Here is a 13016-nt window from a genome sequence, read left to right as displayed (position 1 = left end):
CGCCAGCCCCGGGCGAGTCAGCCCGGCTCCCAGCAAGGGCTGTGGGCCGGCTGCCAGGCTCCCCCGAGCACTGCCCCGGCCATGTGGAGCTCCTCTCCAGACAGCACCGGGCTTGATAAATGGGATCCGGGCATCCTGGCACCGGACAGCAGCCTCCGGGGAGCTTGGGCAGCAGGCAAGCAGCCTCGATTACAGGCGATCTGGGGCGCTCCAAGGGTGCAGTTCTCTGCTGTTCTGTGAGACAGGTGGACACAGATCACCCCTGCAGTGCCAGAGCCAATGGAGCAGGACACTGAGCTGCTTGCATACGTGGCCCGCGGCACAGGCGGGTTTTAGTTGGTTTGGTTTTTTTTTTCATGCTACTTAATCTAATTCAGAAACCCATTTCTTTCTAAGCACGCAGTGATTTTAAAAACCCTGATAAACTCTGTCTTTCAATTTGTAAAATAATCAGTAGATATAATTTTGGTTAATAAAGATATGAAAGTGTATTGTTATTTTCCAACAATCATATCTTTAGGCCAAAATTAAAGTTTGGATTTATCTTGAGCCGTGGCTACATTATTTGTTTTCTAACTGTGGTGGTGGACTTGTTTCCCTGCTATGTTTGAAAGAAAATTGCAGTTTTATTGCTGCTCTGGTCAGCACTGGGAGTTGAAGTCAGCTTTCTGTTAGAACAGAAATCAAATGGTCATTTTCATAGTCCCTTATCTTTGTACAATACCCAATAGCTCTATGTCAGAAACGGTCAAAACATACTTATTTTCCTGTGTTCTCCAGAATATTCCCAGACAGTTCATATGGGCTCTGTCCTTGGATAGATCCCAGAAGTGTCCCCATCCTGTACACCCTCCTGAAGATGTGCTGAGAGAACCATTTGCTTCTTGCCAACAAGAAGGGCTTAAGAACAGCCAAGCTGCTGGTGTCTGGCTATGATCAGCTCCGCACTTTATGGCTCAGACCAAGGGATATGGGTCATAGCTGCAGAGCACAGAGTGGCACTGAGGCTTTGAACCATCTCTGACTGTGATGCCTGACTTGCAGCGCAGACCTGGCGTCTGCAGCCCTTCCTGCTCATCCATGATCCCCTCCTGCAGCACCTCAGTGCCACATGACTGTGTCCCAGCTGTGCCCTCACCTCCTCAGGTCCGGAATGGCGACACCATTAAACTCATCTTATCTGGCCAGGGGATATGTGCCCCGTTGCACTGAGCAGGGGCTTTGAGCCTCCCTTGGCACTGGTCACCAGGAGTGGAAGACCTTCAGAGGCCTGTACATTTTAAATGTCTCCAGTGTTTATTACACTGGGAAGAGAGTATCCTGACACTCCTGGAGGCTCATCTGCCTTTGTTTTGCTGAAATCCCACTGAAATCTGTAAACATTTAGGACCTTGCTCAGCTGTTCACAAACAGAGGAGAAACTGATTGCAAATCCAGGTGTTTCTTTGACACTGTCCTGATGTCCCCATATTCCCTGGAGCCCACCAGCAGCAAATGAGGGATGCAGCTCAGCTCCCACGAGAACCCTGGCCCAAGGAGACCTGACACTTCTATCTGCTATTCCTCTCCAGCACTGTGTCACCTCCAGAAGTGCTCTCAGACCAGCCTGGGCCGTCAGATCACTTTCAATTCAAAAGAAATAAAGAGGGAAGGTGAACTGTGGGTTACAGAAAGAGGAGTAGGTGTTTCTGGCAAGACCCCAGCACCCCATCCAATTTAGGCGTGCGCTGCAGGACAGCACTTCTGAGCCGCCTAAGGCAGGGATTGCTCTGCCTCCCTTTGAAGGGCCGCGCTGCAGGGACTCTGATCAAAGCTAAGGCAATCCTCCCCTTTGGTGCACTCACATTCGCTACTGTTTTGCACAATGCCTGTGGCTGAGCAGTTAATGGAGGCATCTGCTGCACTGGCAGAGTTCATCGACTTAATTAAAGATATCTAACAATCCTGCAGCTGCATGCGAGAGGCCACGGGTGCTCGCGGGCCCGCCGCTGAATCTTCTCAGACTGAAAGCGAGCACCCCACTGTGCAGAAAGCGCAGCCATGCAGCCAGACACCACATGAAAGCAGAAGCAGGGCCCAAAGATTAAGGATGGACTGGAGCCAGCTCGCACTGTGTGTAGCCATGGCCTCACCGTGCTGGGGAACTGTATAACCTCAGCTCACAGATAGCTTGGAATGGTCAGACATGCAGCAAGTGGGCAGAGCTGGGGACATTCCTCTCCTGTAGGGATGGTTTTACCTGGAAAACATTTTTAACAGACATTTACTCACTGAGTGAAAATGGTTAATTGGTTTAAAAAGACAGGTGGGAAAACTAATCCTGTACCAAGTGGTTTTCAAGTTCTCTGCGCGGGGCTGTGTTCTCTCCTGTTAAATGAAGACACATGTCACTCACGGGCACATTTCTGACATCACTGCACATTTGAGCTGATGGGGACTGTGCAAGGCTGTTGACAACTTACCAAAGAGGCTCACAGAACAGGCTGGTGGCTGCTGCTCGGGCTGCTTGTCAGCAGGCACCAAGGGCTTTGGATCAGGCTGCCGAGCACGGGCGGCTGCCCTGCAGGGCTGAGGGCCAAGGAGCCGTGGTTGCCCTTGGGCGCACTCTGCCCTGCCGGGAGCGCAGCAGGCCAGAGGCCGGGGCTCCCACGCACTGCCCGTGCCCTCCCGGAGCTGGGAATGCGACCTCGCGGCGGCACAATGTCAGCGCTGGCTGCCGGGACGTCAGGCACACAGAGCGATCGATGCCGGGCTGCTTTGGTCGATGTGAATTTACAGATGAACTTCTGTCACGAGAGACATTACTGGTGTGAACAACCTCTGCTCTCAGCAATTCCTAGTGAGGGAAACGGGCCCATCAAAGGCACCAGCACACAGGTGCTGCAGGTGACGAGAAGCATTTCGAGCCCAGGGTAGAAGCTGGTGAGTCTCTGTATCCTGGGATAGCATTGCTGCTCCTGAGGAAGGGCATGTCCTCTGCTCTGCAGGCTCCTGCTGCAAGGGAATTGCCCTTTCCCAACTGATCCCCAGTGTGGGTGAACACCATGGAATGAGGCACAGGAGAGGGGAAGTTAGCCTGGGCAAGGCATCATGTCCAGAGCTGATCTGGGGATGACAGGCCTGCCGCCAGCACAACCGGCACTGTTTTGTAACGTGTCACACAGAGCCTGCTCACATGGAAGTAGTGCTTCACCTTTGAGCCAAGATGGATTGCTCTCAGCTGTAGCACATGAGTGATTTGGGGGGAACTGCCCCAGTTTGCTGGGCCTAGAGTGACTCCTTCTCCACTCCTGGAGGAAAATCCTCCCTGGAACCAGGCACTTGGGTTGGCTTGTAACTCCTGAAGGGTTTCCTGCCCTCAGTTTTGCTCCCTCACCCACTGGTGGACAGGAGTAGACAAAGGGTAAAATAAAACATATTTAGAAAAAAGAGGCATGTAGCCTTTTCAGACACAAACTCCTCCAGAAACAGGAAAATTACCTCATTCCACCATGTAAAGAAGCAATGGGGAAGAAACAAAAACCAAGCACATTTGCTTTTTTTCTGCTATCCCACATGATACCATTATCTGTCATTAGATAATCAAAGCAGTTTTATTAAATTAAAATCAAAAGTTAAACATTCCATGCACCTGAGAAGGGAATATGACCACACCAGACTGGACGATACATCCACTATACATGTGAAATGGGAGACTTTGTCCCAAAGCATCAAGTCTGGAGCTAGTTTGCCTCCCACTCCCTCTGCTCTGCCCTTTGCTAGAGATCTGCCACCTCCCTGCCTGCCTGCAGCAGTGTCCCTGCCTGCACAGCTCTTGTGCTGTGCCCTTCTCAGCGCACCCTCTGCCCATGTGAAAACCCGGTCAGTGACAGGCCGTGTTTCAAGCTGGTCAATTAGAGCCTGTAGAGCCCCAAGACCTGCTAGGTGTAGTCAAGCAAGATGCAAGGAGTGATGGCAACACATTTCCACACTGAAGAGATGCCAGAAGATGTTTCTGCTTGGACAAAGCCAGGTGGGGATAATGGCAACAGAAGATGGAGTCTGGATGCAGAAAGCCAGTCGTGAGCCAACACCACAGGGCAGGTTAGTCAGGTTGAGGTATTTGTGGCTTTTCTGGCATTTATTAGAGCCTCCTCTGCAGCAGGGAGAAGAGACAGTACCAGGGGGGAGCAAGGGACTGCCCCTTGCTCTCTGCCCAGACCTGCTCTCTCCACTTCATTTGACTTTACCTCTGAAGGTGCTGCACCTTTGTGCCATCTGTCCCTCAGCAGCAGGAAGGGAGCAAGTTCCAGCTGGCTGGCTGCAGAAGAGCCAGGGAATTGAGGAGAGGTGGCTGCTCAGGAAAGAGCTGAAACAAACTGGGAAATAGATTGCAGACAGGATTTGGTAGATCTGGTAAGTCTTGGGTGAACTGTGATTGTAATTTTCTTGGCTCCAGCCATGATTTGCATTGTGGCTGTAAATGCTGCTCCCTGCCTTCCCCAAAGGCAGACTGGGAGAGGAGTACAGCTGTGATGACCTGCAGGCAGTGCAAAATGAGATGGGCCTTTACACAGCAGTGTGGGAAGACAGTGGGTGAGGCTGGGGCTGGGAGAGAAGGATGGATGAAGGCAGTGGTGGCCTGCAGCACGTGGGGAAATGAGATCAATCATCGGCCAAAGTTATTCCCTGCAAAGGCCCAGGAAGGCCCGTGGCTTTGTTTAGGGGCCTGTAGCACTTTGAGTTTGATTGGAAGAGACAGTGCAATTGAAGCACCGGTTTCATGAGATCAGCCTCCACCAGAGGAGTCACAGCTTGGGGCTCTGGTGGCTGAGGTAGGACATCCACTCCTTGAGGGGGGGGCTCCTCACAGCCACCAGCTTTTTCAGAAAGGCATTGGGCCGTAGCCCGGGCACGTCAGGGTGGGCCTCAGAGTATTTCTGCAGTTTAGCCAGCACGCGGGGGAGCCCCACGGTGGAGGCGTAGAACATGGGGCCACCCCTGTGCTTTGGCCACCCGTAGCCATTGATGTAAATGACATCCAGGTGCTCTGGGCCTGATGCTATTCCCTCAGCCAGGATGGCAAACCCCTCATTGATAAGGGAAAACAAACACCGCTCCAGGATTTCCTCCTGGTCTATGAAGCGGCTCTGGATGCCATGGGTGTCTCGGTACTGGGACAGGAAGTCGTGGAGCCATGGGTCTGGCGTGGCTGTCCTGCCCCCGGCCCTCTCGTACTGGTACCAGCCTTTGCCGGTTTTCTGGCCGAAGCGGCCCTGCTCACACAGGAGGTCTGGCAGGGGGCTGTAGCGCTGGCCGTGCCGCTGCCGGGCCGGCGTGCCCGCAGCGAGGGACGGCCCGGTCAGGCCCTGCTCCTTCCGAGACCTCCAGCCCACATCCAGCCCGGCAAGGTCAGACATGCGGAAAGGGCCTATCTTAAACCCAAAATCTTCAAGAACCTGATCTACCGCTTCTGGTCTGCTTCCTTCCTCTAAAAGGAAAACTGCCTGTTGTACGTACGGAAACATCATGCGATTCCCGACAAACCCAAAGCAATTCCCTACCACCACTCCGACTTTTTTCAGGGCTTTGGCCAGCTGCATAGCAGTGGCGATGGCGGTGGGGGATGTGTGGCGGCCATAGATGATTTCCAGCAGCCTCATCACGTGGGCAGGGGAGAAGAAGTGGGTACCAATGACCTGCTGTGGGCGGTTCGTGGCAGAAGCTATTTCGTCGATGTTCAGGGCTGATGTGTTTGTACACAGCAAGGCCCCTGGCTTGCAGATCTTTGACAGCTTGTGGAATATTTCCTTCTTTAGCACCATGTTCTCAAACACAGCCTCGATGACTAGGTCTACATCACACAACAGATCAAAGTCCACAGTGAACTGGAGACGTGCAGGGTTATGGAAATCCAGGGTCTGGGCACCCCCTTCCATTTTCATAGCTTCACGTTCCAAAAGGAGCATCACAGCCTTTCTTCCCTTGTTCAGATACTCCAGATCCTGCTCCAGGGCTACCACAGGTATGTTGGCTTTAACCAGAGAAGTCACAATGCCTCGGCCCATTGTTCCCAGCCCTAGGGATGAAAGTGAGATAGAATCAAAGACTATGAAGAGAAAATTAATCTCTTGACAGTAGCATTTCCTTTGTATCTCCAGGATAAAAAGTGGAGGACTCTGGAAAACAAGTAGTGCACACATAGAAAACAGATTTTGAAGACTGGGAAAAAGGAAGGTGAATTTGCTCTTTCAGTGAGCCTAAATGTTTGAAAAGAGGTCGCACAAAGGTAAGTTAGTATCCTCACAAGCTTACAAAATTCCAGTGGGATTCACCCAGTGTGCACAGACCGTGTGATTCATGTCTTCTCTCTGCAAAGTTTTATACCTATGGAAACCAGGATCATTGAGGAGTGAGAACCTGAGGACCAAAGAGAAAAGCACTGAGTTACAGCTGCAACCCTGTTACCACCTTCTGCAGGCAGGTTCAAAGCAAGCCTCTCCCTTAGGGTATCAGTGCCTCACTGTTCCTGTGAGATGGTCTGTTATGGGCATTCAGCAGATACACCACCCCGCCCCCCAGAGATTCTGACACCGGCAAAGTTCAAAGAGTTGGTTTTTCCCTCGTCCTTCCAAGCTTCCTCTTTGTCTCCCTCCTTTTCTCCCTCTGCGCTTCATTGCGTGATCTTTGGAGCAAAAAAAAATTCGGCTGCTATTTCTGTAAAGACTTGGATGCTGATCTGCTCTAAACCTTGTCTCTAACATCTTGTGTGTCTCTCAGTGCCAGGTCAAACAGGATGGAGCTAACGCAGTGCTCTTAATCTAGATTTCAACATCTTCTCTCTCCTTTTAAATCACGCTGGCACAGCAGTAGCCTTTTGCCTGCTGTTCACTTTATATCAGGCATCTCTGCTCACCAGGAACTCTTCAAGTCCTCCTTCTGGAGATTCTCAAAGTCAGTCTTCCTTGTCCAACCACACAGTTAAGGCTCTTGCCCAGAATTCCTGTAACTGAGAATCCATTCACACTGTAATTTTTTCCTCCAAGATCCATAAATGTGCTTCCGCCTGCTCATGCCCCCAGGAATCCCAGTGTAGAGATTACTGGCTTGATCCCTTGCACCAGCTCTGCCCTCTGTGACATTAAATGAAGCTGCACTTTCCTGTGACACACAACCCACACCACTGATCCTGCTCTCCCACAGTGGAGGCTTTTCCAACTAAATTAATACAAACTAGTGAGGGAAGGTCAGCACAATTTTACCAGCTTTGAAAGTGCGAAGCCTCTGAATGGGAGGATTATTAATATCCTAAATAAAGCAGCAACCAGAAAAAGTATAGGTTTGTTATAATTCTGTAAAAATGATTTTTTTAATCTCAGGTTTACAAATGAAAGTCAGCTAAACAAATAAACAGAAACAAGGGGATTAAAAATTTTGTCTAAAGCAGCTTTGTAAAGAAGAGCTGAAATGATGTCATCATTTAAACAAGTTCCAACAACCAAGGTCAGACAAGGTAGGATGTTTTTCCTGCATGCTACACACTCTTGGTTTAGTTCTGCCCACCTTCAGCTTGTGTGCACACAAGACATTTCAAATATTCCCTGCTTAGCCACCAGAAGATAGTTTTTACTGGCATCACTAGCTGGCAGCCTGCTTACAAACCATCATTACACTCCGAAGCAAGTGCTGAAGTCCCTTTCTAGGAAATTAGATTTGCTACTTCATAATCAAGTTCTGCTGGAAACTAATTTGAAAATAAATCTAGAATAACATGAATCAGCTCTTAGTAATTCAGTGTCTCTGGTTTGCTGACTGAAAAAACCTGAACATGAGTAGCTCCTCCCACTGTGCTCACTCTCCAGAGCCTGTGATGCGGGAGCAGGTACAATCAGGGACAGGTTTTCCCTGTCTTTGGAGAGCTACAATGAGGTGCTTTCTTCCTGCAGTGCAGGAGGGTAACTCACCCCCAAACCCAGCCCCATCTGTGAGGCTCTCTTTAGACATCAAGCTGAAGTGTTTGCAAGTTCCACATGGCTCCCTCTTGAAGTCTCTTCCTTTCCATGGTGGAGGCCTGGAGTTTCTCTCTAGAATTTCCAAGCTCTCCACACGTCCTAGGTCTTACCCACTCCTGATCCTCCCAGCTTCAGTCTCGCGACTGAAATGTTAGTAGTTCTCTTGCCATATGAACACACTGGCTTCTCCTAAATCGAAGCCTCTTTTGTGAGCAGATGTTCCCCAGGCTTCTTTCCCAGGGAAGCTCTGCAGTGGTGCCAGGTGGTTCCCCTGGTTGCTTTCATCATCAGTACTCCATGTAGGTTTTTGCCATCCTGTGAGAGGCAGGCACACATGCTTGTAGTACCACACTTTCTAGGCCACGGGAACAGGCTCATAGATAAGATATGAGCTTGCCAAGCTTGTTTCTGACCTAGAAAAGCTGTCTCAACTTCCTACAGAACTCTGCAATGGCCTGTATGAAATGATGTTTAATGAAGCTGGCAGAGAGAGTAATGAAAGCCCCAAGGGGTTTGTTACATTAGAGCTTGCACAGCATGATTCCCCTGGAAATATTTTCTAAAATTGGGCTATAAAACTAAGGAGAGCTTTGGCTATCTAGCAGGGAAAGAAGCATTTCTGAGGACTCCTCTTTAAAAATTCAGAAAGCCAAGTGATCTTGGGGAAGAATATGTTAGAGCAGAAAGAATGGTAGGGGATCATTAGGCCTTACATGTGTAGAGGGCTGTGGAAGAAAGAGGAAGGGAGATGTCTCATGCTCAGCTCAGATCACGCAGACTGAAACACAGTGAGGAACTACTCCAGAATTTCTGCTGTATGCTCCATTTTCTTACTCAACAGTGTTCTCCCTTCCCCCAAACCAGGAAAAACCCTATATTCTCATCTTCCATGCAGGCGACTTATTTTCATGTCCAAGGCACATCTTTCCAAAAAAGACTGAAGTCTGCTTCAGGAGCAAGAACGGTGCCCAGCCATCCTGCTCCTGGTCTTTTATTGTGAAATGAAGCTTTGACATATAATCAAAACTACACTTGTGCATATGTAATTTCAGGCCAAATATGGGTATGACAAATCCATTTGCTGGGCAAGCTGAGTGAATAATGATGGTTAATTATTGATCTGTCACGTGATGTACTTAGAATACGAAAAATCATACAAAATTAATTTCAGGATTTTAAAAACAAATTTCAAAACAAAAGTACTTGAAATATGTACAAGGGAGATCACGTACAGTCACACACACTACAGAAATACTGATCAGTGGAAAAAACTCTGAACTATAATGAATATTTGGACCTTAAAATGCCTAGCAATGAAAATAATCCTTTATAGATTGGTAAAAATATGCAAGGACTGGTCCGGTTTTCCTGATAAAAACAATAATAAGCAATTGGCAGTGACGGGCTGCTGCAGGCCAGGGCTGCTGCTTTTTCTGTTTCAGGGTATCAGTTTCAAGCAGAAATGATGTGATACTCCAGGCAAGCAGAGAGCTGTGGGGAGATGCAGTTGGAAGGGACACAGAGAAACGAACCTTCTTTCTGGGTGTTGAGGAACCAGAGCAAGTAAAAAGAGGTGGGAGCCAAGAGTTCAAACAACAGAAGCAAATGAAACAAAAAGTCAACATGAAAAAAATCAACATGATCTTCCCACAGTGCAGCAATAAGAGATGGAAGCAGCAGCACAATGCAACATGGGTTTAGTGTGTGAAACAGCACAGCACTGTCTGTGGGAAAGTGGGGTCTGCACAACTTCTGAGGAGCCTAAACTGAGGCAGCATCTTTCTCTGACTGCCCTCCTCTCTGCAGTGAAAATAGAGAGGCCCTGGGTCACCTAGGTAGACTCAATACTTGCATGGATGAGCAGCGCTATTTTAAAAGGTGTCAGTCCCTCATGCCTAGGATTTTGGTTTCTGGTGCTGCAAGGATGTACTTCAGATCAAACACATGAAGTTACAAAATACTGTAGAGCATTGTACTGGCTGGAGAATGACTTTTTGTTACAGTAGCCTGAAAGAAAAAATTCAATTGTTTTGGCATGTTCTCTGCCTGTCTCTAATGGACTCACAATTTTACTTATATGAAAAGGCAAAATAGGAGGAAAACCTTCCAGAGGAAGGAAAAAAAGCACAACAAGGTGCAGAAAGAAGTGATAGAAAGCACTGACACTTTGGTGCGGGATTCAGAGCTAAAAGGAGGTGTTCAAGAACCTCCAAGATAAGAGAAGTCACACAAAATGAAATACGACATGAACAAGAGCATAAGGAAAGCAAGCTCTACTGGTGGGTTATAGGGCTGTGTAATGGGAGCAGTGATTCAGCAAGGGCTGGAGTCTGGCTGAGTGTCAAGGCCCTGAGTGCACTGATGGGATTTAATGTCCCTGACCAGCCACACCTGGACCCTCCACCCACCTGCACTGTCCATTGCCTCTGAGCCCCATTTAAGCTCAGACCTGGGCTTGTAGCCTCTTCTTAAGCTTCCTTGGAGGAGTTCTGGTGGCTTACTGTGGCTATGGCTACTGTTGATGCAGACCTCAGCCTGCAGACTGGCTTCCCACCTTTAGCTTGGACCCTCATCATCCTGGGAACTCTGCTTGATCACCTGTACGATCTCTGGGCCTGCCCTGCCTGCCTTGCCCAGTTACTGTAAATACTGATGCAGCAGTAGGTTGTGCTGCCATCCAGAGGCAGAAATGGGTGGGCAGGATCTTCGGGAACGGGGAAGTGTAAAGTCCTGTGTGTGGGGAGGAACGGTGCAGACTGGGGGCTGGCTGCTGGAAAGCAGCTCCCCAGGAAAGGGTCTGGGAGTGCTGGTGGACACCAGGTTGACTCTGAGCAGCAATATGACCTTGTGGCAGAGAAGATTTATGGTGTTGGAGCTACAGCAGGAGGAGTCTTGCTGGAACCCTGAAGGAGGTGATCCTGCCTCTCTACGTGGCACTGGTGAGACCATAGCTGGAGTGCTGGGTCCACTTCTGGGCTCCCCAGAGCAAGAGTGATTGGAGTGAGTTCAGTGAAGGGCAAATAAGATGATTAAGGGACTGGAGTATGCCTCATGAGGGAGGGCTGAGCAAGCTGTGACTTCAGCACAGAGAAGGCTTGGGGGATCTCACCCATGTATATATAAACACCTGAGAGAAAGGTACCTGGTAAAGAAGATGGAGCCAGGCTCAAGTGGCCCCTGGTGATAAAACCAGAGGTCAGGGGCACAAGCTGAAACATGGGAGCTCCATCTGAACATAAGCAAACCATTCTTTTTAGTGAGACAGGTTTCCTAGAGAAGTTGTGGAGTCTTCATCATTGGAGTTGTTCAAGAGCTGTCTTGACATGGTCCTGAGCAACTGGCTCTAGGTGACCCCACTTGAGTAGATATGTTGGACAAGATGACATTCAGAGGTGCCTTCTTGCCTCAAGGATTCTGTGGTTCTGCCCCCTGTTATTGCCATGGGCTCCCCATCCCTGGGGTGCAGCTGCTCCCTGCCAGTAGATAATTAACTGGATATGTTGAACATGGCTAACATGAAGGTTGCCTGTTATCCTGGGCATACGAAGCAGGAGCAAGGAAGAAACACCTTGGTACCTGGTCTTGGTGTAATTACTCCTGGGATGCTGTTCCCACTTTGGCTATGCACGTTTTATGCAGTGTTGAAAAATTTGGGAAAGTTCCGGGTCATTAAAATGACCAGAGTGTGACAGACTGTGCTCTGAAGCAGAAGTATCAAAGCACTTATTTGTTCTGCAGGAGTTAACTTGAGTGTTGTCTGTAATCAGCTATGAAAACACTGAAACCTGGGGGTGAGGCTGGGGCAATTTCAGACCAGAATTCAGAAATCTATGCAGAGATGAGTGGCAAATACGTAATCCAATGGAAGAGACATGCAGCCCAGCCAATTCTCTTTGGAAGTAAAAGACAGGTTATGTTTCTATTAGAAACTTTCAAATAGAGGTTGCGTTTGTCCTCAGAATTCCCTCTAGCTCAATTACAGCTCCAAAATAGGCAGCTCAGCTCTAACAGCCCTTCTGGCTAAACTGTCACTGTGATTAGGTCTTTGCAAGCGTGTTGTTCTGCCATGGTTTAGCAGCACAGAGCAGAGAATGTCCCACCTGGGCATTCCCACAAACTCCAACACAAGCCCTCCTGTCAAAGCACACATTGTAGGACTGACCTGTCGGAGACTGACAAAAGTGTGTGTCCAAACTTCTGTGCTCTTCAAGTCATAGAATAAATCTGGTAATAATTAATGCCTCTTTACCTGAATGCTTTAACAGCCACATATCCTTCTCACAGGGTTTGTGGAGTGATGTTTAAAAACCCATTTCTATTAAAAATATGGCATGGCAGCTAATGAAGAGAACAGAACTTCCAAAAAAATCTCTCTGGCCTAAAATGAGTTGTCAGACAGCTCAAGAGCCCTGAGAAGCACCCAGGAAAAAAGCAGTGTTGATCTGGTGAGATTCCCTTGAAACAGAATGGATGTTTTCCAAGTTCTCCAAGTTCCCTGTCTAACCATTTTTGAGTGCTACTATCAACAGCTAGAGCTGAAAGATTTTTTTTAAAATCTCAGCGGTGCATCGAAGGTTTTACTTAAATTGCTCTTATAAAAAATTAATGAAGGCATTATCTTGCTGGGCTACAAAATGGCAGGAGTGGATCCCAGTGAGATGAAATCTTCTTAAAATGCAGCTGTCAAAACATTTTTGTATTAATACATCCCTGAGTGACTCTGCGCACATACACTTGCAGTACAGAACTAGACCAGGAGGAGGAGAACTTCCTACAGACCTGCTCCTAGCACGGAGCAAAGCCCGGTCTCGGTGTTTAAAAGGGAGCAGACTGCTGATGGTCCGCACACGAAGCTGTCTCTGAAGTGAAGCTATTCTTCCAAAGGAAGAGGAGGCATCACCTACTACTCTAGTGGCACGCGAGCTGCCATCTGCATTTGGAGCTTCCCAATGCAGTGACAGCTTCGCCGATGCGTGTGGAGTATCTGTGGGTGGGACGGGTGCGGGTGGCTGCCGGGCTCGCCCA

At 48.8% G+C, this 13016-nt stretch overlaps 1 protein-coding gene across 1 annotated transcript in view; it reads right to left on the bottom strand.

The window, feature by feature from the left end:
• Positions 1-3569: 3569 nt before the first annotated feature.
• The window catches only part of EHHADH (enoyl-CoA, hydratase/3-hydroxyacyl CoA dehydrogenase), a 48848-nt gene continuing 39401 nt past the window's right edge, over positions 3570-13016 (bottom strand). The window contains exons 8-9 of the mRNA XM_017729391.1: positions 6330-6399; positions 3570-6227 (exon numbers count right to left, since the gene is read on the bottom strand). Coding sequence (XP_017584880.1) covers positions 4788-6227; positions 6330-6399 — 1510 coding nt within the window. The 3' untranslated portion in view covers positions 3570-4787. The remainder of the gene's footprint in view (positions 6228-6329; positions 6400-13016) is intronic.

Source organism: Corvus brachyrhynchos, unplaced genomic scaffold (genome assembly GCF_000691975.1).
Source record: "Corvus brachyrhynchos isolate BGI_N302 unplaced genomic scaffold, ASM69197v1 scaffold63, whole genome shotgun sequence".
Lineage (NCBI taxonomy): Eukaryota > Metazoa > Chordata > Aves > Passeriformes > Corvidae > Corvus > Corvus brachyrhynchos.
Note: the sequence above shows the minus strand (reverse complement) of the source record. Positions and strands in the feature narration are given on the sequence as shown.